General features: G+C 57.3%; 2 protein-coding genes across 5 annotated transcripts in view; one reads left to right on the plus strand and one right to left on the minus strand.

The window, feature by feature from the left end:
• TRPC4AP (transient receptor potential cation channel subfamily C member 4 associated protein) overlaps positions 1-10,498 on the plus strand; it is a 93,803-nt gene extending 83,305 nt beyond the window's left edge. Inside the window, exons 12-19 of one of the 3 annotated variants that reach the window (XM_030825876.1) lie at positions 2,631-2,732; positions 4,181-4,264; positions 5,286-5,376; positions 6,339-6,479; positions 7,107-7,215; positions 8,350-8,462; positions 9,298-9,504; positions 9,632-10,478. In XM_030825876.1, the coding sequence (XP_030681736.1) occupies positions 2,631-2,732; positions 4,181-4,264; positions 5,286-5,376; positions 6,339-6,479; positions 7,107-7,215; positions 8,350-8,462; positions 9,298-9,504; positions 9,632-9,769 (985 nt within the window). In that variant the 3' untranslated portion in view covers positions 9,770-10,478. Of the gene's footprint in view, positions 1-2,630; positions 2,733-4,180; positions 4,265-5,285; positions 5,377-6,338; positions 6,480-7,106; positions 7,216-8,349; positions 8,463-9,297; positions 9,505-9,631 lie in introns of all 3 variants that reach the window. The other 2 variants (XM_030825874.1, XM_030825875.1) reach the window with 2 other exon arrangements.
• The window catches only part of MYH7B (myosin heavy chain 7B), a 46,236-nt gene continuing 29,490 nt past the window's right edge, over positions 10,460-27,205 (minus strand). The window contains exons 14-45 of one of the 2 annotated variants that reach the window (XM_030825873.1): positions 26,318-26,416; positions 25,528-25,631; positions 25,230-25,368; positions 24,844-24,962; positions 24,602-24,751; positions 24,247-24,417; positions 22,601-22,780; positions 22,374-22,506; positions 22,210-22,286; positions 21,695-21,782; positions 21,434-21,551; positions 19,633-19,756; positions 19,388-19,524; positions 18,463-18,718; positions 17,280-17,522; positions 16,338-16,514; positions 16,102-16,247; positions 15,684-15,774; positions 15,217-15,606; positions 14,450-14,576; positions 14,250-14,368; positions 13,964-14,160; positions 13,474-13,823; positions 13,183-13,307; positions 12,973-13,088; positions 12,200-12,596; positions 12,000-12,125; positions 11,735-11,905; positions 11,544-11,648; positions 11,367-11,462; positions 10,808-10,945; positions 10,460-10,735 (exon numbers count right to left, since the gene is read on the minus strand). In XM_030825873.1, the coding sequence (XP_030681733.1) occupies positions 10,706-10,735; positions 10,808-10,945; positions 11,367-11,462; positions 11,544-11,648; positions 11,735-11,905; positions 12,000-12,125; positions 12,200-12,596; positions 12,973-13,088; positions 13,183-13,307; positions 13,474-13,823; positions 13,964-14,160; positions 14,250-14,368; positions 14,450-14,576; positions 15,217-15,606; positions 15,684-15,774; positions 16,102-16,247; positions 16,338-16,514; positions 17,280-17,522; positions 18,463-18,718; positions 19,388-19,524; positions 19,633-19,756; positions 21,434-21,551; positions 21,695-21,782; positions 22,210-22,286; positions 22,374-22,506; positions 22,601-22,780; positions 24,247-24,417; positions 24,602-24,751; positions 24,844-24,962; positions 25,230-25,368; positions 25,528-25,631; positions 26,318-26,416 (5,039 nt within the window). In that variant the 3' untranslated portion in view covers positions 10,460-10,705. The remainder of the gene's footprint in view (positions 10,736-10,807; positions 10,946-11,366; positions 11,463-11,543; positions 11,649-11,734; positions 11,906-11,999; positions 12,126-12,199; positions 12,597-12,972; positions 13,089-13,182; positions 13,308-13,473; positions 13,824-13,963; positions 14,161-14,249; positions 14,369-14,449; positions 14,577-15,216; positions 15,607-15,683; positions 15,775-16,101; positions 16,248-16,337; positions 16,515-17,279; positions 17,523-18,462; positions 18,719-19,387; positions 19,525-19,632; positions 19,757-21,433; positions 21,552-21,694; positions 21,783-22,209; positions 22,287-22,373; positions 22,507-22,600; positions 22,781-24,246; positions 24,418-24,601; positions 24,752-24,843; positions 24,963-25,229; positions 25,369-25,527; positions 25,632-26,317; positions 26,417-27,205) is intronic. The other variant, XM_030825872.1, reaches the window with a different exon arrangement.

Here is a 27,205-nt window from a genome sequence, read left to right on the forward strand (position 1 = left end):
TCTGGTCCCTGACCTCAGCTCTAGAGGAGGCCCTGGAGCTGGTGGAAGCCCACTGTCCCCTCAGTGTTAGCAGGTGTGACACTGCAGTCGGACCTCCCGTCTTTCCAGACTTCCTTATGGCAGGCACTGCCCCTGAGCTTTCTTCTAACCCTCATAGCCACCCCAGGAACTGAGTATGGAAGTCGTTGGCCCCTTACTACCTTTGGAATCAGTGGATCTCTCAACCTACTGCCCCTCTGAAGCAAGAGTGGACAGCGTGGCTATTCCCAGGGGCCGGCAGGAACTTCAGACAGGCAAAGCCGACTGCTTACTGAGCAGCTGGGGGATTCTTCCCTCCACAAGGAGGTGTGCTCCCATTTTTCTTGAAAGACATTCTGTGCTCATTTATTTTTTAACCTTCGATGGAGAATGTACAAGGAAAATTACTCTCTGCTGTAAGGAAAACAGTGCAGGAAGGGGGTGACTAGCAGCTGACCCTTGACCTCGGCATTGGGGAGGTGATGTGGGGACCTTAGTGAGCAAGAATTTCAGTGAGCTCAGCTCCAGCCAGCTGCGTGTGCACAGGAAACTGGGCCCACTGTTGCATAACTTCTGATTTTTTTCTGCCAAGGAAAGGCAGAAATTAAGATTCATGTGAAAGGTCCTGATTTTAAATGTTGGTTTAAATTTTTTAAAAGCCTTGCATTTGAGCTAACAAAACATGCCTGGAGACAGCTGTGGCCCCAGGGCACCTCCATCATATGCACCCGTCCTCTGTGAGAGGTTTTCTGGCTGAAAGCCGTAGAAGGGCTCCAGGAAGCATGTTAACCTTCTGAAAAATGGCACCACATATGTTATGGAACTGTGCTGTTTTCCCTGAGGAAGTGAGTCTCTGGCTTTCATCAGACTCTTCAATCTGAGTACTCTGTGGGATATCAGGATGAATGCAAACAGCCATGGCCGCTGCTCTCATGAAAGGCAGAGTCTGAAAACAGAGATAGTCATTCATCTAAGGATTCCACTGTTGAGCATTAGTGATAAGTGGAGATGGTATTCAGGAGAGGAAAGGGGTCTGTGAGAGGACATTTGACAGGGTCCAGGACTGGCCAGAGGATGCTCAGGAACTCTCCCCTGCAGAAGTGGCTTGCAAGCCAAGACCTGAAGGGTCAGCTTGTAGTGAACTGAGTGAACAGGCATGTGAGAGGGTGAGTGTTCTAGCCAGAAGCCCCTGAACCAGGGAAGACCATTGTGGCCAGCTGATGGGAGTGATGGGGGCTTGGTTCTGGGCTGGCCTGCACAGGATGTTGTGGGTCACAGTCACAGGCCTGGATTTTATATACAGATGGTCCATCACTTAGAATTTTTCAACTTCAAAATGGTACAGAAGTAGAATTTTGAATTTTAATCTTTTCCTGGGCTCATGATAAACAGTACAATACTCTTGCAATGCTGGGCGCTGAGCTGCAGCTGCAGCTCAGAATGTATTTCAAGAAAAATGGTGACCAGCTACACGGTCACCAAGGTAGACAACCAGTATACTCTGTGTCGTGCCTGCCATGTTGCCAGTGATTATGGCCAACTGTAGGCTGAAGTTAGTGTTCTGAGCACATTTCAGGTAGGCTAGGCTAAGCTAGGAGGTTCAGTGGGTTAGATATATTAAATGTGTTTTCTTTTTTTTTTTATTCAAGACGGAATCTTGCTCTGTTGCCCAGGCTGGAGTGCAGTGGCGTGATCTTGGCTCACTGCAACCTCCACCTTCTGGGTTCAAGTGATTCTCCTACCTCAGCCTCCTGAGTAGCTGGGATTATAGGCGTGTGCCACCACACCCAGCTAATTTTTTATATTTTTAGTAGAGACGGGGTTTCGCCACGTTGGCCAGGCTGGTCTCAAACTCCTGACCTCGTGATCCGCCCGCCTCAACATTCCAAAGTGCTGGGATTACAGACGTGAACCACCGCTCCCGGCCTCAATATGTTTTCATCTTATGGTATTTTCAAATACGATGAGTTTATCAGGACGTAACCTCCTCCTAAGTCAGGAAATGTACGTTCTAAATGCATTGGGAAGCTGTGGAAGTGTATTCACCAGGAGTGACAGGATCAGAGTCCTGATTCTGAAGATCACTTTTGGCACTGTGTGATGACTCAGTTCCTGTGGGATACCTTTTAGGGAGCTGGTGTCCTGGGAACACAGGACCCAGCAGTGACAGGCCTGGATGGCAAGTGGGGGGGAAGTGTCACAGTTAACCAGGCCTCTGTGTGATGTGTGACCGTGGTGCTTGGTGGGACTGCTGCAGCAGGGCCAGGCTTGAGTGTGATTGGACATGTTGAGGTGCTGGTGCCTTTGAGAAAACAAGTAAAAATGTAGGCAAAGAGAAAGGTCCAGAGCTGCTGAGGGAAGGGGTCTTGTCAGTGAATGTGGCAGGCAGGGGTTGGGGATGGGGGTGGGGCCAGGGAGAGATTCCACCACCTGAGAGCCCAGAGTTCCCTCCTGCAAGTGCTGGCTGGAGTGAGAGGTGCTGGAGGAAAGTGCCTGGTGGCTTCTCGGATTCTGTCCGCAGGAAGTGGGCAGGAGACTCCCTGCACTAGCCCGGTGCTGACCCAGCAGCCCTAGTTCCTGTCCTTTACCTCCTCCAACCCATTTTGTTTCAGGAACAAGTACTTGTTACTCAACAACCAGGAGCTGAACGAACTCAGTGCCATCTCTCTCAAGGCCAACATCCCTGAGGTGGAAGCTGTCCTCAACACCGATAGGTGAGTGCAGGGGTGCAGCTTTTCCCTCAGCCCATCCCGGCTGCCCACATTCCCTGGGGGCTCACCGGTGAGCACATCCAGGTATGCATGCGTGTCCTCTCTCACATGTAGCTACAGTGTCCTGAGGGCTCCTGTGTGCCAGGCACTGTATTCATGTCACCTGCATTTTCTAATTGGAGCCTCACAGCAGCCGTAGGAGGGAAGCCCCATCAGTACCTGCACTTTACAGATGAGGGAGCAGAGCCTCAGAGAGGTCACCTGCCAGAAGTCATGTGTGCTTCGCACTGCCCCCCCCGCCTTGTCTCATGCATTCAGCCCCTTTGCTTATGTGCTCGTTTCTTGCCTGGTGGCATCTGCAGCCAAGCAGGACAGACAGAAGCCTCTTACCTGCTGCCAAGTGTTAAGTTGCATTACCTGGGTTAGGTTTGCCTCACCTGGAGCCAGGCAGTCGGGGGCTAGTCTCACAGGCGTCAGAATACAGTGGACTTTATCCAACAAGAGCCATAATTTCCCAACCTTTTTTGTTTGTTTGTTTGTTTTGTTTTGTTTTTTAGACACAAGGTCTTGCTCTTTCCCTCAGGCTGCAGAGCAGTGGTGTTATAGCTCACTGCAGCCACAAACTTCTGGGCTTACGTGATTCTCCTGCCTCAGCCACCCAAGTAGGTGGGACTACAGGTGTGCGCCAGCATTCCCAGCTAGTGTTTTTACTTTTTTTTTGTAGAGATGGGGTCTCACTATGTTGCCCAGGCTGGTCTCGAACTTCTGGCCTCAAGTGAGCCTCCCAAGGTCCAGTGATTACAGGTGTGAACCGCCACTCCTGGCCTCCCAATCTTTTTTTTCTAAGGCAGCAGAACTCTTCATTCAAATAAAATTGTACCCAGTCCTGCCCTGATGTCTGTAGTGGATCACAGTAGAGCTGCTCTGTTTGAAGGGCCCAGACCCCTGCGTGCCTGGCCATCTTCCTTCCCCCATGGTGGGGCCAGAGTCATTTCCTCATCTCTTGCCTTTGCTTCATAGACTGGGAAGCTGAGGCTTGGAGTTGTGGACACTTGCCCAGGGCCAGCTGGAAGTGAACCTCAGGCAAGGAGTACGCTGGGCCTCACCCTGTTGGCACAGTCTTTCCCCATCTGGCAGACTGGCATGGCCTGTTTCATCACACTTTTGGTATAAACAGCTCTCCTCTGGCAATTCTAAGCCATGTCTGATTCTGGATGTGTTTCTGGCCTGGGAAGGAAAGCTGGCCTGAGATGTGGTGGGAATGCACCTGGCAGTTTAATTCTGTGGCTGCAGGGGTCTCTGGGGCTCTGGACCCAGTTGGAGCAGGAAGGCATCCTGCAGACTTGGAAATGTCCCCATGGTTTTTCACCACCGAAGCCAGCAGAGTGACCCATCCCCAGGGCCCCTGTCAGCCTGTCAGATCTGTCACCAATGTCTCTCATCTATTTCAGGAGTTTGGTGTGTGATGGGAAGAGGGGCTTATTAACTCGTCTGCTGCAGGTCATGAAGAAGGAGCCAGCAGAGTCATCTTTCAGGTGAGTCTGGGGAAGAGTACCTGCCAATTCTGTGGGGCTGCAGAGCCAGGTGTTTCTCAGGAGGTTAGGAATACCTCCTTTAGTCACCAGCGTCCATGCCTGAAGCACATTTACTGTTGGGGAGAGGTGATTTGACTGCCATCTTGCCTAGTGTTGACTCAACAGGTATGTAGGAGCTTCTTCTGCAGCCCACAGTGACTGAGCATTCACCAAGCACCTGTTCTGTGCTGGTGCCGCATGGGTGGGAGAGAACTAGGATACTGGCCCTGCCCTGAATTCCCTACAGCTATGCTGTTTCAGTGCAGCGTGGGAAGGAATGGAGCCAAGGTTGGCCCAGGAGCTATAGGAGCAAAGGAAAGCCTCTTCCGCTGCTAGGGCTGGGGGCTGGGTGAATACAGGGAGACCTTCTCTGAGGTCCTTAGATACATCTGAGATGAGTCTTGAAGTCAGTGGACAGGTAGAGTTCCATCAGGGTCGGGCGTGAGCTGTCAAGAGACTTCATGCCCACATGGGCCTTTGTCACTTCAGTGCCTCGTCCAAACTCCCTGTCGTGGATCCCCACTGTGCCCTCTGGGTCCCTCGGTCAGCATCAACCACTACTTCCCTAGGCCAGCCCATCGTCTGTGAGCCCAGTGGCCTGTCTGCATGTGTTCGTCCGCTTCCCGCACACATTCCTGGCCCCTCAATTGCACGTCCTCCCATTCTTGTGAAAGGGCAAAGCCTAGAGTATGTTTCACGGGGGACTCGGAGGAGCCAGCCCTTCAATCCCAGATGTCACCCTCTGTGTGACACAGCCCCTTCCAGACAGACCCAGACAGAAGACTTCTCCACTGAGCTGGCTCTCTGTGAGGATGGGGGCACTGCTGTGTCCCTAGGCCCAGGATGAAGCCTGATGCTTGGTAGATGTTCAGTAAATGTTGAGTACATGAAAAGGCAACCAACATCTCCCAACCCCTTGGAGAACTGAACATGGGCCAGAAGAGGGCAGCCTTAGCCACCTGAGCCAATATTTGGGTCGCAGGTTTTGGCAAGCTCGGGCTGTGGAGAGTTTCCTCCGAGGGACCACCTCCTATGCAGACCAGATGTTCCTGCTGAAGCGAGGCCTCTTGGAGGTATGGTCTGGAGCAGCCAGTGTCTTGGATTCCATCTCCCCACAGCCCACGCATTGCTGCGTCCTGTCCTGAGCCCCAAACAGTTCATCAGGAGCAGACCAGATCTTGCGACTTCCAAATGCCAGTGCAGGTTGCCCTAGATTTTGCCCTGGGTTTCCAACTGTGGGTTCCCCATGGGTGCTTAAGGGGTGACAGATTTAGGGGGTGGCCAGGCCATGCAGGAGGGTGAGAGTTTAGTTACCCAGCAAGGCATTTTGACCCTGAAGATATTTTGTACTAAAAGTTAATTTTCCTTTATTGAGTAATGGTCTTCAGAAAAAGTAAAACTTAGAGCAGAATGGCCAAAGTTATAATTGGTCTTTCAAATTTTTTCATATGGACAAGAAACTGACCCACGAATTATAAAATCCATGTGGAAAAGAATTGATCCAAATCAATGTAACTTCAAGAAAATGTAGAAAATTTTATAAAGGAGTAAATTGGCTTTATTCTCTTGATGAAAACTCAGTATTTTGGTGTAAACTCTATTTAAACAATTTCTTTCATAAACACAAAGACAAATCATGGGGTCAAAATATGTCCTTTGCTTTTAAATTCTGTCCTTCATTTACTTGAATGACCTCAGTGCTTAGGCAGTGGCCCATGTTTTAGACCTGCCCCTCACCTAGGAGCTGAGCACCCCGGCCATCTTGGTGACCACAGAGCAGATCACAGGCTTCAGCTGTACGCCCTGGGCAGGGGAGAGATTGTGCTACATTCCCAGTCTGCTCCGCCTCCTGGTGAGGTCTGTCAGGCCCGGTCCTGTCCTTGGAGCCACCAGCATCCTCAGACAAGAATCTAGACAGGGTTGCCGGTTCCATCCCCAGGATGCTTGCTCAAAGCCAATGCATGGTCTGAGCTCCATGCCAGGCCCTGGTGGGGGCAGCCACGTTGACACCTTCACCCTGTCCCTCCTCACCCAGCACATCCTTTACTGCATTGTGGACAGTGAGTGCAAGTCAAGGGATGTGCTCCAGAGTTACTTTGACCTCCTGGGGGAGCTAATGAAGTTCAACGTTGATGCGTTCAAGAGATTCAATAAATATATCAACACCGATGCAAAGGTAAAGTTAACCCAGGGCTCTGTGGAGTGTGCTGGGTTGTCCAGAAGTTCACTTGGAGTCCTGGTCTACCAGGCTTTAGGCACAGGTTTTAGAGATGACAGGGGAGTCTGGGCAGTCTTTGGCAAATATTCATTGGAACCTGCTCTGCCTGGCTTTGTTCTAGACCCTGGGAATGCAGGGATGAAAACCGGGGCTGCTCGTGGGTAGGGAGTGAGGGTGGGAATGGGTGGCTTGTGCGCCTGCCGTGACACAGCATGGTGGGTGCCACGCTGGGAGCCGCTGTAGGGAGGGACTGAGCCTAGTGTGTTAGGCTCACCAGGTGTGTGTGACAGAAACCCAGCTCAGGCTAGCTGAAGTAAAATTAAAAGTAAAAATGAAAGGAATCCAGCACCCTTGAGTGTAAAACCACTGGACAGAGTGTCGGATCTGTGCTGAACTCCGGGGGGTGCCTCTTAGTACCTGGGTGGTGAGGGGAGGTCCCTCAGCTTATCTGAGCCTCTGTCTTTCTATCTGAAGCAGTGGGGCTGGTAGAGGTCGCTGATGCCCCTTGTAGTGACTGTCCCCCCCGGGCCATGGCCATTCCTGGCCAGCAGCCCACTGCCTGCTGTAAGCTTGGTTTCTGTATAGTTCCAGGTGTTCCTGAAGCAGATCAACAGCTCCCTGGTGGACTCCAATATGCTGGTGCGCTGTGTCACTCTGTCCCTGGACCGATTTGAAAACCAGGTGGATATGAAAGGTACATGAAAGGCAGGCTGTCAAGGCAAGTCATGCAGGGTGAGGATGCTGGCATCAGACACCCTGTCTCCAGCAGGGAGACAAGAATGACTGAGGGAGCTGCACCAGACGCCCACGTGGCCGGCCTCAAGGTGGCAGCTTCCAGGGCAATTCGCTTTGCTACCTTGTTCAACACTTTAACAGGGTGAAAATCCATTGTTGCTAGCAAGATGCAAAAAAAAAAAAAAAAAAAAACAGAAAAAGACCTTCCTCTTCCGGGCTGGTATTGCCTGGCACGATGAGTTGGCCCCGTCGTCCTGTGTGCTGTGCATGGCATTGCAGGTGCCCTGCGGTGCAGCAGGCATCTGAACCCTCCTGGACTTGCTAATGCACTTCCATGTGTATGTGCACACATTTCCTTTTTTTCCTAGGAGAGGGCCTGTGGCATCCATCAGATTCTCTTGAGGGTTTGTGACCCCACCACACTCCCAAAAAGTCAGGCACTTATTCCTTGTCACGGCCACTGTCATTGATAGCAAGAAGTATCCTGGTTGTTGGTAATTTAGCTGTTTGCTTCCTTTTTCTGCCCCAGAGGGTCTGTTTCAGGGGAACAGCCACGCAGATTTTGGTAGCTTTGGTTATTGCCCCGCCTCCCAATTGTGCGGGAAGCAGTTGCTCCGACACTAGCGGGTGGAGCAGAACCTGTGCTTTGTGGTCTCAGCACTGGGTCAGACTCACCTGAGAGCTGATGTGGAAAACCAGTTGCGCTAGGACCTCTGCAGCAGGAGTCGAACTTTTGCATTGTTTTTCTTAGTGCAGCGTCATGGATCCATCTTCCTGTGGAGGGAACTCCTCTGTGTGTGATATGGGGGGCAGGGGTCTGGAGCCAGTCTGGGGAGGGCTGAGGGAGAGCTGCCCTGAGCTTGGTGCTGGAGGATGAGGTGGGGCACTCCTGGGTGCTCTGAGAACATGGCTTTGCCTGGTAGCAGGACAGCTGGAGGTCCCTCTTCCTGCCGCAGTCAGCTTTCGTTGAAGCTGTTTTGATGATGCGTTCCCAGCTTCAGAGTTGGGACCCAAGCGGGGCTCCACTAGAGGTCTGGGCGACCCAGCCACTGGGCCTAAGCCTGACCTGCTGCACCCCCGCCTCCCTCCACAGTTGCCGAGGTCCTGTCCGAATGCCGCCTGCTCGCCTACATATCCCAGGTGCCCACGCAGATGTCCTTCCTTTTCCGCCTCATCAACATCATCCACGTGCAGACGCTGACCCAGGTGAGAGGCCCCGGCAGACACAGCAGGGAAGGTTGATTGGAAACCACTTCGTTTGTCCTGGTGCCCAGCAGGTTTCTGTCCCCCACTCCAGAAGTGCGTCTCTGGAGACCCAGCTCTTCCGAGGACTGTGCTCAGGAGGAATCAGTGTCCCATTGTACAGACAGGGCCTAAGGAGGGCTCGCAAGTCCCCTCAGGTCACAGGCTGATTCGCAGGCCAGCGCTCTCCCCGCCTCCCCCATGTCCACATCCCTCACACCTTCTGCCCTGCTGGGCTTTGGAATCGGACCTGAGGCTGCCCAACTCCCTCGCTGAATAGGCATGCAGCCTTCCCTTCTCTGAGCCTCATGCCCCTCTTTTCTAGAGTGGGGGTGATCTTAGCACCTCTCAGAGGTGGTCTTTGGTTCCGTTCTGAGGTGAAGCACCAGGTAGGAGTGCATGGTGAGTGGGGCAGAACTCTTTCCCCACCGAGGCGCACAGGCTAGTGCTGAATGGCACTTCTGAAGCGGGATAACCGCCCCAACACATGCACCCAGCCCTGCCTGGGACGGACCTTCCAGGAGGAGTGATGCTTGAGCTGAGGTCTGGACAGGGACAGGTGTTGTTGCCTCAGGTGGGGTGAGAGGTGGGCGTGGGGAAGAGGAAGGTGCTCAGGCAGGAGACTGGGGCTGCTGGGGGCCCCCTTCCCCCAGTCCTATCTCACCTCTGTGCGGGGAGAGCTCCGTGGGTGGCCCGAGGCCTGGGGCCACTCTCCTCCCTGCCTGATGGCTACCCAAGTTCACCAGGGGCCACTGGGGCTCCCACCAGCCCCTAACCCAGTGGGCCTGTGGCCTTGTAGGAGAACGTCAGCTGCCTCAACACCAGCCTGGTGATCCTGATGCTGGCCCGACGGAAAGAGCGGCTGCCCCTGTACCTGCGGCTGCTGCAGCGGATGGAGCACAGCAAGAAGTACCCCGGCTTCCTGCTCAACAACTTCCACAACCTGCTGCGCTTCTGGCAGCAGCACTACCTGCACAAGGACAAGGACAGCACCTGCCTAGAGAACGTGAGTGCCCCACCCCTCAAGGGGGTGATGGGTGGGCTGCGGACCCAGGGCCTCTCAGAGGGGTATCCCAGCGCTGGGCTTGACCTGGGTCCTCCAGGCGCCCCCCAGCCCCTCTCTCTTTGCCCAGAGCTCCTGCATCAGCTTCTCATACTGGAAGGAGACAGTGTCCATCCTGTTGAACCCGGACCGGCAGTCACCCTCTGCTCTCGTTAGCTACATTGAGGAGCCCTACATGGACATAGACAGGGACTTCACTGAGGAGTGACCTTGGGCCAGGCCTCGGGAGGCTGCTGGGCCAGTGTGGGTGAGCGTGGGTCTGATGCCACACGCCCTGCCCTGTTCCTCCCTGCTGCTCTCTGCCTGCCCCAGGTCTTTGGGTACAGGCTTGGTGGGAGGGAAGTCCTAGAAGCCCTTGGTCGCCCTGGGTCTGAGGGCCCTAGGACACGGAGAGCCTCAGTCCCCATAATGAGGACAGGGTACCATGCCCACCTTTCCTTCAGAACCCTGGGGCCCAGGCCTATCCAGAGGTAAGAGGACATTTAGCATTAGCTCTGTGTGAGCTCCTGCCAGTTTCTTGGCTGTCAGTCCCGGAGTGAGGAGGAAGATATGGGTGACCCCCCCGCCCCCCATCTGTGAGCCAAGCCTCCCTTGTCCCTGGCCTTTGGACCCAGGCAAAGGCTTCTGAGCCCTGGGCAGGGGTGGTGGGTACCAGAGAATGCTGTCTTCCCCCAAGCCTGCCCCTCTGCCTCATTTTCCTTTAGCTCCTCTGGTTCTGTTTGCTCATTGGCCGCTGTGTTCATCCAAGGGGGTTCTCCCAGAAGTGAGGGGCCTTTCCCTCCATCCCTTGGGGCACGGGGCAGCTGTGCCTGCCTCTGCCTGGGGCAGCTGCTCCTGCCTGAGCCTGGACACGGGGCCCTTCCTTGTGTTGCCAATTTATTAACAGCAAATAAACCAATTAAATGGAGACTATTAAATAACTTTATTTTAAAAATGACTGCTGTGGACCTGGCTTTGTCCCTAGGACTGTTTTTCCCTCCTGCACCCCAAAGAATGAGAAGGAAACTGGCTGTGGTGTTTATTCAGGGCCTGAGGAAGGCTGAAGGCAGCAGGGGGGATGCGGAGATGGCAGGATCGGGGCAGGTGGCCTCAGCCAGATGTGCAACAGCAGACATTCCTCTTCAGAGCCCAGGGGGTCAGGCCGTCACTCCTTGTGCTGAGGAGAAAGGGATAGCTGAGTGAGCAGTACTACCTGTCATCCCCCACAGTCCCCCTGCACAGAGAGCAATGCCCCGCCACTCCTCACCTTGGGGCCCAGGGCGTCCCGGGTCCGTGCCCGCAGCTTGTTGGCCTGGGTTTCCGCCATGTCTGCCCGCTCCTCTGCATCGTCCAGCTCGTGCTGGGCCTTGCGATACTTGGCCAGGTTGGTGTTGGCCTGCTGTTCCTGGGGGCACACACAGGGCCTTGGCTCCTCTTGGGTGACTGAGATGCTTATTCTGGTCCCTGCCCCAGTCCCAGAAGGGAGCTGGCTCCTGGTCCTCAACTTTGTTCCTATTGCCACTGTCCATCCTCACCAATACCATAGCGGGAATAAGGAAGTTGGGACGCACCAACTTAATGATGTGCCTTTTTGCGCCTGCCCCACCCCTCAGAGGCAGCCCCAGCCTTGGCCAGGGGAAAGCACGTGGGGTCTGTTCCACGAGACAGAGCTATATCTGATCTCCCCAGAGAGGTTAGAAGCTTCTCTGTTCCCTCTGGGTCACTGGGCTGGGAGGGTGGAGCTGTTGCTGATGCCTCACCTGGCCACAGACCCTGGGGCGGAGCTGGGGTGCCTGGTCCAGGTGTCCAGGCCCCAGCGCACTCACCGCCTCCTCGAACTGGCGCTTGTAGCTCTTGACCTTGCTCTGCAGCTTGTCCACCAGGTCCTGCATGCGAGCCAGGTTCTTCCTGTCCTCCTCGGCCTGGGCGGGCAAGGGGGACTCAGGGCTTGCTTGGGCTGGGCCAGCTCCAGGGCCACTCCCCAGGGAGACCCTGTCGCCCACCTGGTATGCGAGCTCCTTGACACGGCGCTCATGCTTGCGCACACCCTTAAGGGCCTCAGCGTGCTTCTTCTGCTCTGCGTCGAGCTCAGCCTCCAGCTCCCGTACCTGCAGGCAGGGGGACGGCCTGATGCCAAGCCCACCCCTGGGTCACCCACCCTGCCTGCGCCAAGGACCAGAGGGGCTGCACACACCTTGGCCTCCAGCTTCTGCACCTGCTTCTTCCCGCCACGGAGGGCGGCCTGTTCCGCCTCCTCAAGGCGGGCCTGGAGCTCACGCACCGTCTGTTCCAGCGTCTTCTTCATCCGTTCCAGGTGTGCACTTGTGTCCTGCTCCTTCTTCAGCTCCTCGGCCATCATGGCTGCCTGTCAGGGAGGAGGGGCTGGTCAGGTGCCCAGCCTCAGGGAAGTCCCTCTGCAATGTTGTTCCAGGCTCCCCATAGCCCTTGCCCAGCCTCACATCAGTGATGGCCTTTTTGGCCTTCTCCTCGGCCTCCCGCCTCTCCTGTGCAGCCTCCTCCACCTCCCCGCTCAGCTGGGCCAAGTCCGCCTCCAGCTTCTTCTTCTGGTTTAGGAGGCCTGTGTTCTGAGGGGAAGCAGAGTCTCAGAGCCAGCCAGCAGGCCTGCACCTGCTCTGTCCCCAGGGACTCCTGTCCCCACCTGTGAATGCAGAAGGTTGAGGCGCTCGGTGGCCTCCAACAGCTCCTGCTCTGCCAGTCGCCGGCTGCGCTCGCCCTGCTCCAGGGCAGCCCGCAGCTCCTCCAGCTCCGCGGCCAGCAGCGAGGCCCGGCGCTCCAGAGCCTGCGCCTGCTCGCGGAGCTCAGCCGCCAGCCGTTGCTCCTCGTCCCGCCCTGCCTGCTCCTCCTTGAGCTGTGCCTGCATCAGCCGCGTGGCAGCCTGGGCCTCTGTGGCCTGGCGGGTGGCATGGCCCAGCTGCAGCTCCAGGTCGTTGAGGTCACCCTCCATCTTCTTCTTGAGCCGCAGCGCCTCATTGCGGGCCCGTGTCTCTGCATCCAGGGAGGCCTGCAGGGACTCCACAGCTCGCTGGTGGTTGCGCCTGTGGGAGGAGGGTGGCATGAAAGGGGGTCCAGTAGGGGCATACCTGTCCTTAAAAATGCCCACGGACCGTTGGAAACAAGAACCCATTTTGTCACCCAAGTGAGTCACCCCTCCCCGATTTAAAGTCTCTTGTGACTGCCTGTGGCCCATCAGAGCAAGTTCATGGACAAGAGTGAGGCCCAGGCACACAGAGGTGGACTGACTCTGGCTCCACCCCCAATGTGTGACTTTGGGCAAGTCCTTTAGAATCTCTGAGGTTCACAGCTAGAATGGAGACAGCAACCTGGACCTCAGAAAGTCCCATGGGAGGGACAGACTAGAGAGAGCAGAGTACACACTGCTCTCGGGAGGCGGGGACGGGGGGATGGACACACCTCAGGTTAGCGCACTCCTCGTCTTTCTCTGCCAGCTTCCGGTCCACTTCTGCTTTGACCTGGGAGAGCTCCAGCTGGATCCGCAGCGTCTTGGTCTCCTCCAGCTCCAGGGCCCCCTGTGGATACAGAGCAAGCAGGGTCGGGTGGGGGGGGGGATGGCCAGTGGAGCAGCAGGTCAGCGTCCACCCACCCCTGCAGCCAGCCCCTGACCTCTGCCTCCTCCAGTGCAGCCTGGATCTCACTCTTCTCGCCTTCCAGCGCCTTCTTGGCTTTCTCCAGTTCCTGGATGCTCTTCCCACTGAGACTCACCTGGTCCGTGAGGTCGCTGATCTCCTCTGCAGTGGACAGGGTGCTGAGGGGCCACCCCCATGGCTTGTACTCCCACCCAGGTCACTCCACTCACCCCTGATTCCAGGGTGGCCCCACCAGGGCACCCCCTGTGACTCCAAGGTGCTCCGATCCCAGGGCAGCACCCTGGCCCTGGCGTGTGGCAGGTCCTACCCTGCAGGTTCTTGTTCTCCCGCTTGAGCGTCTCCAGGGCTTCAAGTGCCTCCTCGTGGCTGTGCCGCAGCCGGAAGAGCTCAGTGCCCAGGCCACGGGCCTCCCTCTGTGCCGCCTCCAGCTCCCGCTGCATCTCCTCCTCCTGCCGCCGCCGTTCCTCCAGTGCCCGTTCCAAGTGCCGCTGCTTCTTGTCCAGCGCAGCAGCTGCTGAGGTCGCCCGCTCCAGCTCCAGGGTTACATCCTCTGACTCTGTCTGTAGCCGCAGCTTGGCCTTCTCCAACGACGAGCACTTGGCGTTGGCAGCCTCCACGCCCTCCTCTGCCTCCTGCAGCCGCAGTGCCAGCTTTTTTCTAGGCCATGGGACCAGACAAGGTGTGGACCGTGGAGGGAGGGAGAACAGCCCCAGCAGTTCCCTTCACCCACCCTCAGTGGGGCTCAAGCACAGGCATAAAGCTCTGCATGGCAGTGGCCTGGCCAGCAAAGCACTCACTTGGCCTCCTCCAGCTCCTCGGTCCTCTGGATGGCATCTGCTTCGTACTTGCTCCTCCACTGGGCCACCTCGGCATTGGCCTTGGACAGCAGCCGCTGCAGCTCAGCCTGGGCCTCAGCCTCCTCCTCGTGTTGCTCCCGCAGGAGGTCACAGTCATGCCGCAGAGCCTGCACGGCGTGGGCCAGAGCGCTCTTGGCCTGCAGGGACACCAGTGACCTCAGCATTGGTGCAGCTCAGTGGCTCTGGCACCCACCTGCCCACTCCATGGTCACCGGTGCCAGCCCACCTTGCTTTCTTCCTCTAGCTGGCGCCGCAACTCTTCCAGGCTTTGGGCGGCCAAGGCCTTTCCACGGCTCAGCTGACTGATCAGACACTCCTTCTCCTCTAGCAGGCGACTCAGCTCCCCTGCAGGCGAGCGGACAGGTCAGGCTGGCGAGGGCTGCACCAAAGCCCTGCCTGGTGTGGCCAGCTGAGCCCCAGCCTCACCGCTTTCCGTCTGTAGTCGCCCACGCTGTGTGCTTGCGTCCACCAGCTGCCGCTGCAGCTCCTCCACCTTGATCTTGGCCTCGCTTAGCTGATCCTCATAGGTCCGGCACAGCTTCTCTGCACTGGCCTAGGATCCCAGGTTGGGGGTCAGGGGTTAGGTGTCAGAACAAGTCTGTGCATCAGACGGCAGGATCTGGGATTGGAGACTGGTAAGCTAGATGTGGGCCCAGGAATCAAAGGGAGAGCAGAGCCCCAAGTTCAAAGGGAAAGATTCTACTGCTGGGCTTAACAGATAGGTGTCAGAACTGACAGGGCTGGGCCAGTCCCAGGGCAGTGGGTCAGGGTGAGAGTCGGGATGGAAACTGTGGAGTCAGCTGGGGACAGTGGTCAGAGGTCAGCTGTCAGGATTATGTGGTAGAAAGGTCAGGGGTCAACGCTAGGGTGCTGGGGTTCAGGACAGGAAGAGAGTCAGGACAGGTATTAAGTCAGTTCAGGAGTCAAGGGCTGGGGTCACAACTACTGCTGGTTCAAGGGTCTGAGGCTGGAAGTAGATGCTGGGTCAGACATGACCTGGAGTCAGGGAACAGGGCTTGGGAGTCGGCTTAAGGTCAGGACTGGTAGGAGGCTGAGAAATGGGGGTTGGGTGCCAGGTGAACGGGTCAGGGCTCAGGATAAGGTACCGGGTGGAGGCTGGTATGGGGACAGTATTGGCTGCTGGGGTCGGGTTTAAAGTCAGGGTAGGTATGGGGTGAGGAAGGCATGGACACCTTGGCACGGGTCAGAGTCTCCACGTTGGCAGCCAGGTCGTCCACCTCCATGCGCAGCTCGCTCTTCTCCTTCTCCAGCTTCTGCCGCACCCGCTGCAGGCTGTCCACCTGCTCCCCCAGCTCCGCCGCGCCCTCTGCCTGCTTGCGCCGCAGCGCCGCCACTGTGGCCTCGTGCCTCAGCGCCGCCTCCTCCAGCTCCCGCCGCAGCCTCCCCAGCTCCGCCTCGCGCTTGCGGCAGCCCTCGCGCTGCCCCGCGGACGCGCCACCTGCCTCCTCCAGCCGCTCGCTCAGCTCCTCCAGCTCCCGCGCCGCCTCCGCACGCTGCTTCTCCACGCGGGCCCGGGCTGCCCGCTCTGCCTCCAGCTCCTCTTCCAGCTCCTCCGCCCGAGCCTGGGGTGGGCACATGGGGCAGCTGTCACCTCTGTGGGCCTCTGACGCCAGGCCTCACCCACCCGACCCCCACGCACCTGCAGCTCCTTGATCTTCTTCTGCAGCTGGGCCCCCAGGAGCTGCTCGTCTTCCACCCGCAGGCTCAGCTGGCTCAGCTCGGAGTCCTTCCTGGGAGCCACAGGGTGGGTGAGCCAGCACAGGCCTTAACTCCCACCCACCTGCCTGGGACCCCCATAACGCCCCCAAGTCCCCTTCAGGCCCTGAGGGATCTCACCCCCATGCACCTGCTGCACTGGGCCCTGAGGCCTCAGCCCTGGATCCTGGCTAGGGCCCTCAGTCCAGGGAGGGCAAGACGCTACCCCTGCACCCCAGTGCCCCATCTGTCAACCCCCACCCTTAACCTCTGCAATGCCACAGGAACCACAGGAATCCAGAAGGGAACAAGGGCCGGGTGCAGGCTCAGAAGGCCCCCACCTGCTGCCCCACCACACCTACTTCTTGAGCTTCTCCTCCAGCTGCTGCTTGTCTTGGGCAGCATCGGCCACCGACTCCTGCGTCAGCTTCAGGTCACCCTCCAGCTTGCGCTTGGCCCGTTCTGTGTCCATGCGCAGCTTCTTCTCCTGCTCCAGGGAGCATTCCAGCTGCAGAGCGGGCACAGCAGGGGTCAGCCATGGCCCAAGCCAGCCAGCACCCCGGCCCCACCACCCAGTCTCCGGGTGGCCCTGACTCACATCCTCCACCTGTTGCTCCAGCCGGAGCTTGGCCTTGGTCAGCGCACTCACGCGGTCCTCCTCGGCCTGCAGGTCACCCAGGGCCTGCTGGTGGGCCTCCTGCAACGCCTTCTTTTCCTTGGTCAGCCGGGCCACTGACTCGTCCAGCGCAGCCATCTCTTCCGTCAGGTTCTTCACCTGTGCCAGGGCCAGGGCCACCATGGGGACGTCCTTCCCCGCACTCTGAGCGGCCACCATACCAGGTCAGAGCAAGTGCCCCTTCCAGCTATGGGACTCAGGCAAGTAACTTGACTCTGAGCCTCCACCGCTTCTGCCTAAGGGAAGGACCCTCCTCATGGGGCTGTAATGAGGATTCAGGAGTGGACGCACCTGCAGTGCTCAGCACCACACCTGGCCCGGTGAGAGATCCACAGATGCCAGCCATGTGCAGTATTAGCAGGTGCTCAGGGCAGCTGCCTCCTAGTCCTGGCTTCCTCGGTGAGCACCTGTGAGAACCTAAGCTGCCTACGCCCGCCTCACTTTCCCTCCTGTGTAATGGAGTCACTCCTCCAGCACTGGGAACCACAGGGGCTGTCACGAGGGCTCAAGGTCAGAAGTCACCTGCGGGATGCTGAGCTGGGGATATGGAGTTCCTGCCCTCAAGGGGCTTGCACTCCAGGATGGATGAGGATCACCAGCATGTGCTAAACACCTACTGTGTGCAAGGCCTAGGAGCATGTGCTCAGGAAAGGACAATTACACACCACATCACCACCTACCCTAATGGGGTAAGTGCTGCTAACCCTACTTGACAGATAAGGAAACTGAGGCCCAGGAAAGGCAGTGACAGGCCCAGGGCCACAAAGCAGAGGCTTAGCAGAGCAGGGGTGGGATCTGCAGCCACCTGGCCCCAAAGCTGGCCCCTGGCTCAGGGCCCTTCCCCACAGCTGGCCCGGCCCACACCTTGTTCTCAGTGGCTTGCTTCTCCTTCTCAGCTTTGGCCAGTGTCAGCTCCAGGTCATCAATATCCTTCTTCAGCTCCGTGCACTCGTCCTCCAGCTTGCGCCGGCGGGCGGCCAGGTCAGCGTTCACCTCCTCCTCATCCTCCAGCCGCTCGCTCAGCTCCTTCACCTTCCCCTCCAGCTGCACCTTGGACTTGATCAGCAAGTGGCAGCGCTCCTCGGCATCTGCCAGATTGTCCTGCTCCTGGAGGGCACACAGAACGGGACCAGGTCGAGGGAGGGCCAGGTAAACCAGCAGAGAGACACCAGGCTAGGCCTGGAGAGGAAACTGCCTGTTTGTCTATCCAAAGGTTTGAAGCCTGTGCTCAGCTGTGCTCTGAGAACTCAGGAATGCCTTGACCTGCTCTTGGGCATGGAGGGGCAAGGGCTCAGAGGGACACACCAGAGCATCAAGAGGGAGTGTTAGACATGTGTGGGGTGGCCCAAAGTGAGACCCAAACAAGGGTTCTGAGAGAGAAGCCCACTGCCCCGCTGTTGGGCTGAGGCCTTCCAAGGTGGCAGGGTGAGCAGCAGCAGCCCCTGCACGGCCACGGACAGGCTCCTGGAGGCAGTCCCTGGAAGGGCTCAGGTATCCTTACCCCCCATTTCCTTACTGCCCAGCTGCGTCACAGTCTCCTGCACTAGCAGGTGAGTTTTGTGACCACAGGGCCATCTCTGTCTTCCCACCAACGTTCCTCCTGCACTAGCCTGAGCCTGGCACACAACTGATACACAAGGCCATGTGCCGAAGGCAGGAAAGCTTGCTCTGTGGACCTGGGGGGATTCCAGACCCTTGATCTGTGCCCTCTGGCTATCACCCTGTTACCTGCCGCCTGGGTTCCCATGGCCCTTAACCAGAGAAGAGAGCATGGGTCTGTTTGGTTTCAGGGATGGCAGGGAGGGGAGAGCTGGGGTTCCTCTGCTTTAGCGGGAGGCCAAGGTGGCACGAGGGGAGAGTGCCAGGACACGTGGCCAGACGAGGCCTTGGGGTGGGGAGGCTGGGACATGGAGGTCTCATCTCATGGCATCTCTGGAACAGGAAGACATAAGGCCTGAGCCCCATGGGTCTGGCTGTACTATCCCTCAGAGCAGCTCGGGGTACTCGGGGCTGGGGACACCCAGTCACAAGGGGAACCCCGACTCACGGCCTGCAGCTGCAGGGCCAGGTCATTCTTCTCCTGGGTGACGCTGACGTGCGTCTCCTCCAGTTCCTGGCGCTTGGCCTCGGCCGCAGCCAGCGCCCCTCGCAACCCCCGCAGCTCTGCCCGCAGGGCCGCCAGCTCCTCCTCAGCCTGCGCCGAGCGCAGCAGCGGCTTCATCTTGAAAAAGAGCTTCATCCATGACCAGTTCTTGACGGCATTGAAGGCACGGATGTTCCACTGGATGGTGAACAGCGCATCCCTGGGGAGGGGCAGCCGAGCTGTAAAGGTGGCTCAGTGCTGCCCATTACAAATGGTGACACTTGGCACAGTTCACTTGTTTTGCCTTCCCAGCAGCCTCATGGAGTAGCACCTAATACCTCTGCTTCATAGGTGAGGTTGAGGGGAGGCCCACAGTCCCACAGGCCTGCCTCCAGTGAAGGGGCTCATGAGCCCCCCCCGTCCGCCTCTGCAAGTCCCAGAAGACACCAGGGCTGTTAAGCCATGGGGCTCTGGGGTCAGCGGCCTGGGCTGACATGCCAGCTGGCACTGAATCTCTGACACGGGCACCCCTCTGCTGAGTGGAGACCATCACAGCGCCTGTGTCTCAGGACCGTCAGCGCTTTAACCAGGATAATGTAGAGAAAGTATCTTGCCTGGGGCCCTACACGCAAGTCTTGGAAAACACTGGTGCCATCGCTACCCCTCTCCGGGCCACACACTGGTGGCCAGAAATGGAGAGGCAAGTGCTCTACCCCATTTTTTGAGGTGGGGAAATGGAGGCTGGGGGACACAGAACAGAACCTTGCCCCAACCAGGCACAGGGGCTGATCTGACTACAGGGCAGCATGTCAGGGTTGGGAGAGCCAGTGGGTCTGGGAGCTGAGGGGCAGGGGCCACACCCTGTCCCCAGCCTCCTTCCCACACCCACCTGCCTCCCAGCAGGCGCTGGTACTCAAGGCGCATGAGGCGGCCGCGGCTCCGCGCCTGCAGCAGCGTCAGCACCTTGGCCAGGCGCTGGTCACGGAGCTCTTCCAGGACGCCTAGAAGCCCAGCCTTGAAGAACACCTGGGGGCGGAGAGGTGGACAGCCAGGGTAACCCCCAACCATCCGCATGAACCCTGCCCAGTATGACCGCCACAGCCAGAGCCAGCCCTGATCCCACAGTGCCCTGACCTTGGTGTGGCCAAACTGGTACTGGGTGTGATCCAAGTCCAGCGAGCCCAGCAGTTTCTCTGTGGCCTTCCTGCTGTCCATGAAGGTGTCATCCGGGATGGCACTGGGGTTCAGGATACGGTACCTGGGAAAGGAGGGCAGAGCTGGTCAGGAGAGGGCTGGGTGTGGGGCACAGGCCACTGAGAATGGGGAAGTCAGGGACCGAGGAGGCTCGTGTGGGTGGCAGGGGACCCGTTCCTGGGCCTCTCCGAGGCTGGTGCGGAGGTTCCAGCAGGGCACATGCCGAACAAGGGGGCCAGGGATGCGTCACCACACTGGGACGCTAGGGATACGCCACTTAAAATCCTTGGGGGGTTGGCTGGACGCGGTGGCTCACGCCCATAATCTCAACACTTTGGGAGGCCGAGGCGGGTGGATTGCTTGAGCCCAGGAGTTCAAGACCAGCGTGGGCAACATGGTGAAACCCCATCTCTACTAAAAACACAAAAATTAGTGGGGCATGGTGGCGGGCGCCTGTAATCCCAGCTACTCAGGAGGCTGAGGCAGAAGAATCTCAGAATCGCTTGAACCTCAGAGGGCAGAGGTTGCAGTGAGCCAAGATCCTGCCACTGCACTCCAGCCTGGGCGACAGAGCAAGACTCCGCCTCAAAAAAAAAACAAAAAAAAAAAAAAAAAAACCACAACCTTGGGGGGATTTTAAATGCATTCAGTAAGTTTTTAAAGAGGCTTTTTACAGAAGGCATGCACTATTTTTAAAAATTTTTTAAAGGCAAAAAATATTAGTAGAAGATGACATGCTATGCCCTATCACTGAAGAAACACTTGGGGGAAAATTCTAATGCAAAAGAGCCAGGGCTCCCAGCCTGCCCACTTCTAAGCAGACACATGTGCACAGGGCTGTGTGGGTCAGGTGGGCTGCAGCCACGCTGTGAAGGCCCCTCATGAGGGGGACTCATTAAACAAAGCATGCAGTCTACCAGACTGTGAGATGTTTTGCAGCCGGGAAAAACGGATGATGATGGCAGGCGTATGCCTGTGGATAAGGAATGATCTCCAGGCCAGACTGTTAGAAAAAACAAGCTCACAGCACCATTTGTGTGTGTGCGTGTACAGTATCTCTGTGAACCTCTGTTTACAAAGGAGAGTGTGGATGGCACCATGACTTCTGGAGGGAGAAGGAACAATGGATGCTTGTTGCCCATTGAGGGAACGGGGAGGAGCTGGCAGCACTGCCCAGGTGCTTGCTATGTGCGAGCCGTCTCATGAAGCCTCGTCCACGTGATTCTCATTCAACTCCCAAATCTGCATCCTTTCTGCCGGCTGCCCTGAGCTCCAGACTGATAATCCCAATCTCCCCCATGACTTTTCTAGGATGTCTTTTGGAGGCATTTCAAACCTGATATATGCAAAACAGAGCTCAAACCAGTATCCCTTCACCTCTCCTCCAAATCAAAAAACCCTGTTTTTGTAGCTCAGTAAATCTACCACCGGTAGCTCCCAGGTTGCTCACTCCCAAAACTAGAAATCACTCTTGTCTTTTCTGCATCCAGAATTCCGTGTCCAGCTCATCAGCGAGGCCTGTTGGCTCCACCTCCAGTATTTGCCCCAAGCCTGTTCACTTCTCCCCAAGTCCCCGACCAGGTATGAGCCACCCCCGTCTCTTGCTGGCATGCCTGGCCAGGCCCCTCAGTCCCTGCTTCCCCCTCCAGACGGGACCGTCTGTTGGGCTCTGACATGTGTGTCCTGCCCAGCCCCTCAGGCCTCCACCTGGAGCAGCGGGCAGGGGGAAGGGGTCACCCACCGCTGCCGGAAGTCGGTGTAGAGCAGCCTGTTGGGGAACCCTTGGCGGCAGATCCGGATCCCCTCCAGGACCCCATTGCAGCGCAGCTGGTGTAGCACCAAGAAGGCATCCATGACCCCTGGACGTGAGAGGGGAAAAGGTCAGAGGTCAACAGGCACACCCGCAGGCCCCAGAGAAAAAGCAGCAGTGGAGACCCTGCGAGGCGAGGGGGAAGATGTACTCAGCCTCCCGGCCCCAGCCAGGCCAGCCCTGGGTGACTACCTGGGGTTTTGTTCTCGTTGGGGACAATGCAGCGGACAAAGTGGGGCTGTGTGGCCCGCAGGTTGGTCATCAGCTTGTTGAGGTTCTCCTGGCAGCGGGGAAGAGTGAGGGAAAGGCACAAAGGGGGCAGAGAACCAGAATTGGATGCCGCAGTGGTCAGGACTGAGACGGGAGCAGGGCCCCAAGTGCCCTGCACTTTTGCTCTTTCACTCTCATTCTGGTGATAGGAGACCCTTCGCTGTCTCCCATCACCACCACCAAAGTCTTCATTCCCCTGCCAAATCCCCATCCCTCCCAGAGCCCCAGGGCTCCCACCCCTTCCCCACAAAACCTGCCCAGGCAGCGTAGGGACGGGAAGCAGCACAGACTTGCTGTGATGTTCACGTGGAGAGGAGTTAAACATCACTGCAAGTCTTAACGGCCGCCCGCCCAAGGCACAGGGGACAGGGCAGGGGGTGAAGGACAGGGCTGGAGGCTGCCAAGAGTGAGGATCTATCTCCCAGATGGGGCCTTACCTTGTGCAGCTGGGACACCGTCTGGAATGATGCTGCCTTCTTACGCTTCTCTTTCACCCCAGACTTGGGGGGCTCGGCTGATAGAGACAAGGGGCCTGGTCACTCCAGGGAATGTTGCTCTGTGGGGCCCTGTCAGAGCGGAGATCTCGTCCCTCGGTACTCACTGGAGCAGGAGCCCGCATAGTTCTCATAGAGAGTCGCCAGGAGCCTATTCTGTGACTTCTGGAAGATGGGGACCACGGTCTCATTCAGGGGATCCTTGTTTTTCTCCAGCCAGCCCACGATGCTGTAAGGCACCTGGAGAGACCAGACAGGTGCTGAGCCCGGGTGGGAGACCTGGAGCAGGGAGGGAGGAGTCTGGCTGAGGGCTGGGGTTCCAGCAAGCACCTACCACGCCTGCGTAGTGGACCACCTCGAAGTGGGCCTGGTACTTGCGCTTCTTGTCAGGCCGAGGCTGCTGGAAATTGGGTGACTTCCCCGCGTGGTTGTCATAGAGCTTGGCCCGGAAGCTGGCGTCTGAGGCCTTGGGGAACATGCATTCCTCCTCCAGGATGGACAGGATGCCCAGTGGCTGGGAACAGAAGGAGCTTGAAAAGCCACCATCAAGCCAGTCCATCCTGGGAGGACTGAACCCCTGTTCCTCAGGCCATGTCCCTTCTGGGAGCCTTCCCAGATCCCCAGCCTCAGCCATCTCCCCAGATGGTCGGAACCCATCTCCTAACAGAGAAAAGTTTGTGGCTTGGCTCCAGTCCCCTCCTGCAAAATCTACAGCACCGAGGTGTCATCTTCACTTCTAACAATGGCAAACCCAAGCTGGCATCTCTGTACCCACTCTCACCCCCGCCACAGCCATGGCTGTCACACACAAACACGGGGTAAGTAAAAAAAAAAAGCCATCAAGTTCACATTTTGGCTTCCTCACTCACTACCTGTGGGGCCCTCCGACATCACTAAGCCTCAGTCTTCTAACCTGCAGAGTGGGAAGATGAATGTCTTCAGTGCTGATATAATATTTAAAAAGCTGTCAGTCACCTAAATGCCCAGCCGTAGGGGACTGCAGAAATGCATCGTATGAAACTCATCCACTGCATGAACTACTCTTGCCATCAGCAGCATCAAAATACATTTTCAGAGAAAAAGTAGGATATGAAATGAAATCTGTGTCTATAAAAGAAAATGGATAGGCCAGGCGTGGTGGCCCACGCCTGTAATCCCAGCACTTTGGGAGGCCAAGGCGGGTGGATCACTTGAGGTCAGGAGTTCGAGACCAGCCTGGCCAAAATGGCGAAGCCATGTCTCTATTAAAAATACAAAAATTGGCCAGGTGTGGTGGCACATGCCTGTAATCCCAGCTACTTGGGAGATTGAGGCAGGAGAATTGCTTGAATCCTGGAGGTGAAGGTTGCAGTGAGCTGAGATGGTGCCATTGTACTCCAGCCTGGGTGACAGAGTGAGACTCCATCTCAAAAAAAAAAAAAAAAAAAAAAAAAAAAAAAAAAGGATAAAGGATTTCAAGGAAATAAACCTAAGTGACATGTGACCAGCTGTAGTAGGAATGGGGAGAAACATTTTTTTCCCCTGCCAATTTTTCAAATTTTCTTTCTTCCATTCTTTGTACAATGGGTAAATAAACCATGTTCCACAATCACAAAAACAAGGAAACACACCCTGCCCTGCACCCAGGGCAGTTGTAGGGATCCAGTGAAATTGTGGCTGCAGATAGGGCCTTGTGAGCTGCAGAATTCTGAGCACCCAGGAGGAGCTGTTGTCCACAGTACTGGGATGCATGCATTCACACTGCTCACACACTCACCAAGGCTCACTCACGGTCAATTCCAACACACCCACTCACACGTGCCCTTACACAAGCACATAAACACTCTGCCAACTACACTCACATATGCATACTTACTGCAGCGCAGTCACACGCTTCCATGCACATTTGCACAGGCTTCTATGCAAGCCATGGTCATCCATCCCTGCTTGCTCACCACACACACCCTCCCTTCCTCAAAGTGACCTTGCCACGGCCCCCACCTTCTCGATGAGGTCGATGCAAGGCTGCAGGTCAAGGCCAAAGTCGATGAAGACCCAGTCGATGCCCTCACGCTTGTACTCCTCCTGCTCCAGCACAAACATGTGCTGGTTGAAGAACTGCTGCAATTTCTCATTGGTGAAGTTGATGCACAGCTGTTCGAAGCTGTTGAACTACAAGAGGGAGGAGCCTGGCTCAGCAGACCTCTCACAGATGGGGAAAGGGAGGCCTGGAGAGGGGCATGAGTTCACCCACAACTTGCAGGCAGAAGGCCAGGGCTTCTGCCCCCCCCGCCCCCACAGGCCCATGTCCTCTACCTTGGAGAGAACAGAGCCCAAGGTGAGGGCCTGTCCTCACCTCAAAGATCTCAAACCCAGCGATGTCCAGAACCCCGATGAAGAACTGCCGGGGCAGCTTTGTGTCCAGGGTCTGGTTGATCCGAGACACCAGCCACCTGAACAGCCGGTCGTAGGTGGCCTTGGCCAGAGCCCCCACAGCAAACACCACCTGGAGGTGCAGGGAGGCTGGGCTGGGACCTGGCAAGGAGGGGACCCTGCCTTGAGGTTGTCCCCCATGGGCTTGGCCTGCAGGCAGCTCACCTGCTCCACACTCTGGAGCTTGGTCACATACTCGTTCCCTACACGCACCCGGGGGTGCAAAAGGCCTTTGAGGAGGTCCCCACTGCTGACCCCCATCAGGTAGGCAGCCTTGTCGGCACCTGGCAGGGCACACGAGTGGGGTAAGGGAGGAGGACACCACCATGGGCACTCAGGGGCTCTACTGTCTCAGCCTGGGGCTAGGAGAGGGAAGTTAAGAGAGGTCAAGTTCAGGGCTAGCAAAGCCTCAGGAGGGTAAGGGTTTGGAGCTGAGGAGGCAGGGCCAGGTAAGACTGAGGTGAAAGGTTGTGGATAAGAGTTGGGGTTAACCATCATGGACAGGATGCTGAGGTCTGGGTCAAGGTGAAGGCCAGGTCAGGGCCCCTCACTCTCAGTGCCATCAGCCTCCGCCTGCTCCTCACGCTGCTTCTGCTTGAACTTCATGTTGCCAAAGTGCAGGAGGGCGCCCACGATCTTATAGCAGGCGCACTTCTCATCCACGCTGAAGCCCAGGATGTCCATGGCATGCTGGGGGGTGGCGGGGAAAGCGAGTTCAGAGAGGTCTGGGCTCCGCCAGGGTCCAGCCAGGCACTACCCCCGGACCATTCATGCAGCTGGGGGCACCGGCAGTGCTGCCCGATCCCACCACGGGCGCCCACACAGCTCCCCTCCCACCAGAGCCCGTACGTCGGTGGCAATGAGCTCCTCCCCATCATTCATGTTGTCCACGGTGATGACGCCCTGGCTGCAGAAGTGGTAGTCATAGGGGTTCATAGACAGAAGCAGCATGTCTGGAGACACAGGGCAGAGAAGGGCGGGTCAGGCGGTGCTTACCAGCTATTCTCCCCCCAACAATTGCAGCATAGGGGGTCCTGGGGGGCAAGCCCAGCAGGAGCCTAGGGCCCTCCCAGAGGACCTCATCTCCCAGTCTGGGGCCCAAGTTTCTCATCCTCACCCCCGCCAAGGCCAAGGGCACTGAGAGTGAGGGGCCCTGACCTGGCCTTCACTTTGACCCTGGCTTCTTTTTCTGGTTCTCTGAGGAATGAACCACAGTCCCCACGTCTCACTCATCTTTTGAGTGTTGCTCACGGCCCCCTCTGGCCCGGATCCCATGCTAGATGCTGGCGCACAGGGAGGACCAGACTCCGCCCTCGAGGGGCTTGCCAGGGAGGAGAGCTGGGCCTAGATAGTCATCAGTCTGCCTTGGTGCTGGATGGAACCTCTCTAGTGTCAGGACAGCAAGTGGGGTTTAGGGCTTAGGCTCCTGGAGGAAGCGATAACACGTTGGCAGGTTGCTGGAGCTAAGAGGACTGTTCCCTAGCAGGAAAGTAACCAAAAGTCCCAAGAAAGAAGAGAGGCCACAGACCCCAGGACAGGGAGGGAAAGACCACCAGGGCCTGGCCTGATGGAGGCCAGGAAGCACCAGGCAGCCCCTCCAGGTTCTGACTCCCAGCCCCTTCATTGTACTGCCCCTCACCCTGCAGCTCTGGCTTCTTCCCTGAGAGGATCTGGTAGTAGACGTGGTAGCTGCGCTCACCGGGCAACTGGAAGATCACCCGTGACTTCTCCAGGAGATCTGGGGAGAAGGGGAGCTGGCCTGCCATCTCCCGCACCTCCCCAGAGTGGATGTCCCAAGGGGACAATGCGGAGGGAAAGAGGGGGGCAGGGAGTGTGCAGGGGGGCTGCGTCTTGTGTGGGGAGGGCGTCTCTCCTGTGCCTGTGTCATCGCATGAGCTGTGTGTCTGTACGTGTATGTGTGTCTGTGTCTCTGGCCAGATGGGTCAGTGTGTGTCCTTGTGTGTGTGTGGGGGGGTGAGTGTGGTGTCTGCATGTGCAGGTTATCTGTTGGTGTGTCAGCGTGTGTGCGTGTGTGGCCGAGCCTCCGTGTGTGTGTGTGTGTGTGTGTGTGTGTGTGTGTGTGTGTGTGTGTGTGTAGGGGTCAGGGTGTGAATTACAGCCTATCCCTGTCCCCGTCACTGCCTGCCTGTGCTCATCTGTCAAGACCTAGCCATGCAGCCCAACGTGGGGAGTGGCCAACGTGGGTGCCACTCTGTGTCCCTGGCCCCCTTGAGTGTGGCCTAGGCGCCTGGGGTCTGTGCGGCTGGGTAGCATTGGGGCACTTCCCAGCGGGGTGCCTGGAAGGATGGGGCACTCTACGTGTAGCTGTGTAGCTGGGGCAGGAGGGCCATGGGCCAGGCCTGCCCTCTTGGTGGTCCGAGAGAAGACTGGGGATGGGCTAGGGGTGCAGTCACAGGAGCCTGACTGGCCAAATGAGGATTTGGGTCTCCATCCTCAGGTGACGGGGATCTAGAGAAAGCTTTCAAGCAGGAACAGGATATGACCAGCAAAACTATAGCCGCGTAGA

This window comes from Nomascus leucogenys, chromosome 13, assembly GCF_006542625.1.
Source record: "Nomascus leucogenys isolate Asia chromosome 13, Asia_NLE_v1, whole genome shotgun sequence".
In the NCBI taxonomy this organism is placed as follows: Eukaryota; Metazoa; Chordata; class Mammalia; order Primates; family Hylobatidae; genus Nomascus; species Nomascus leucogenys.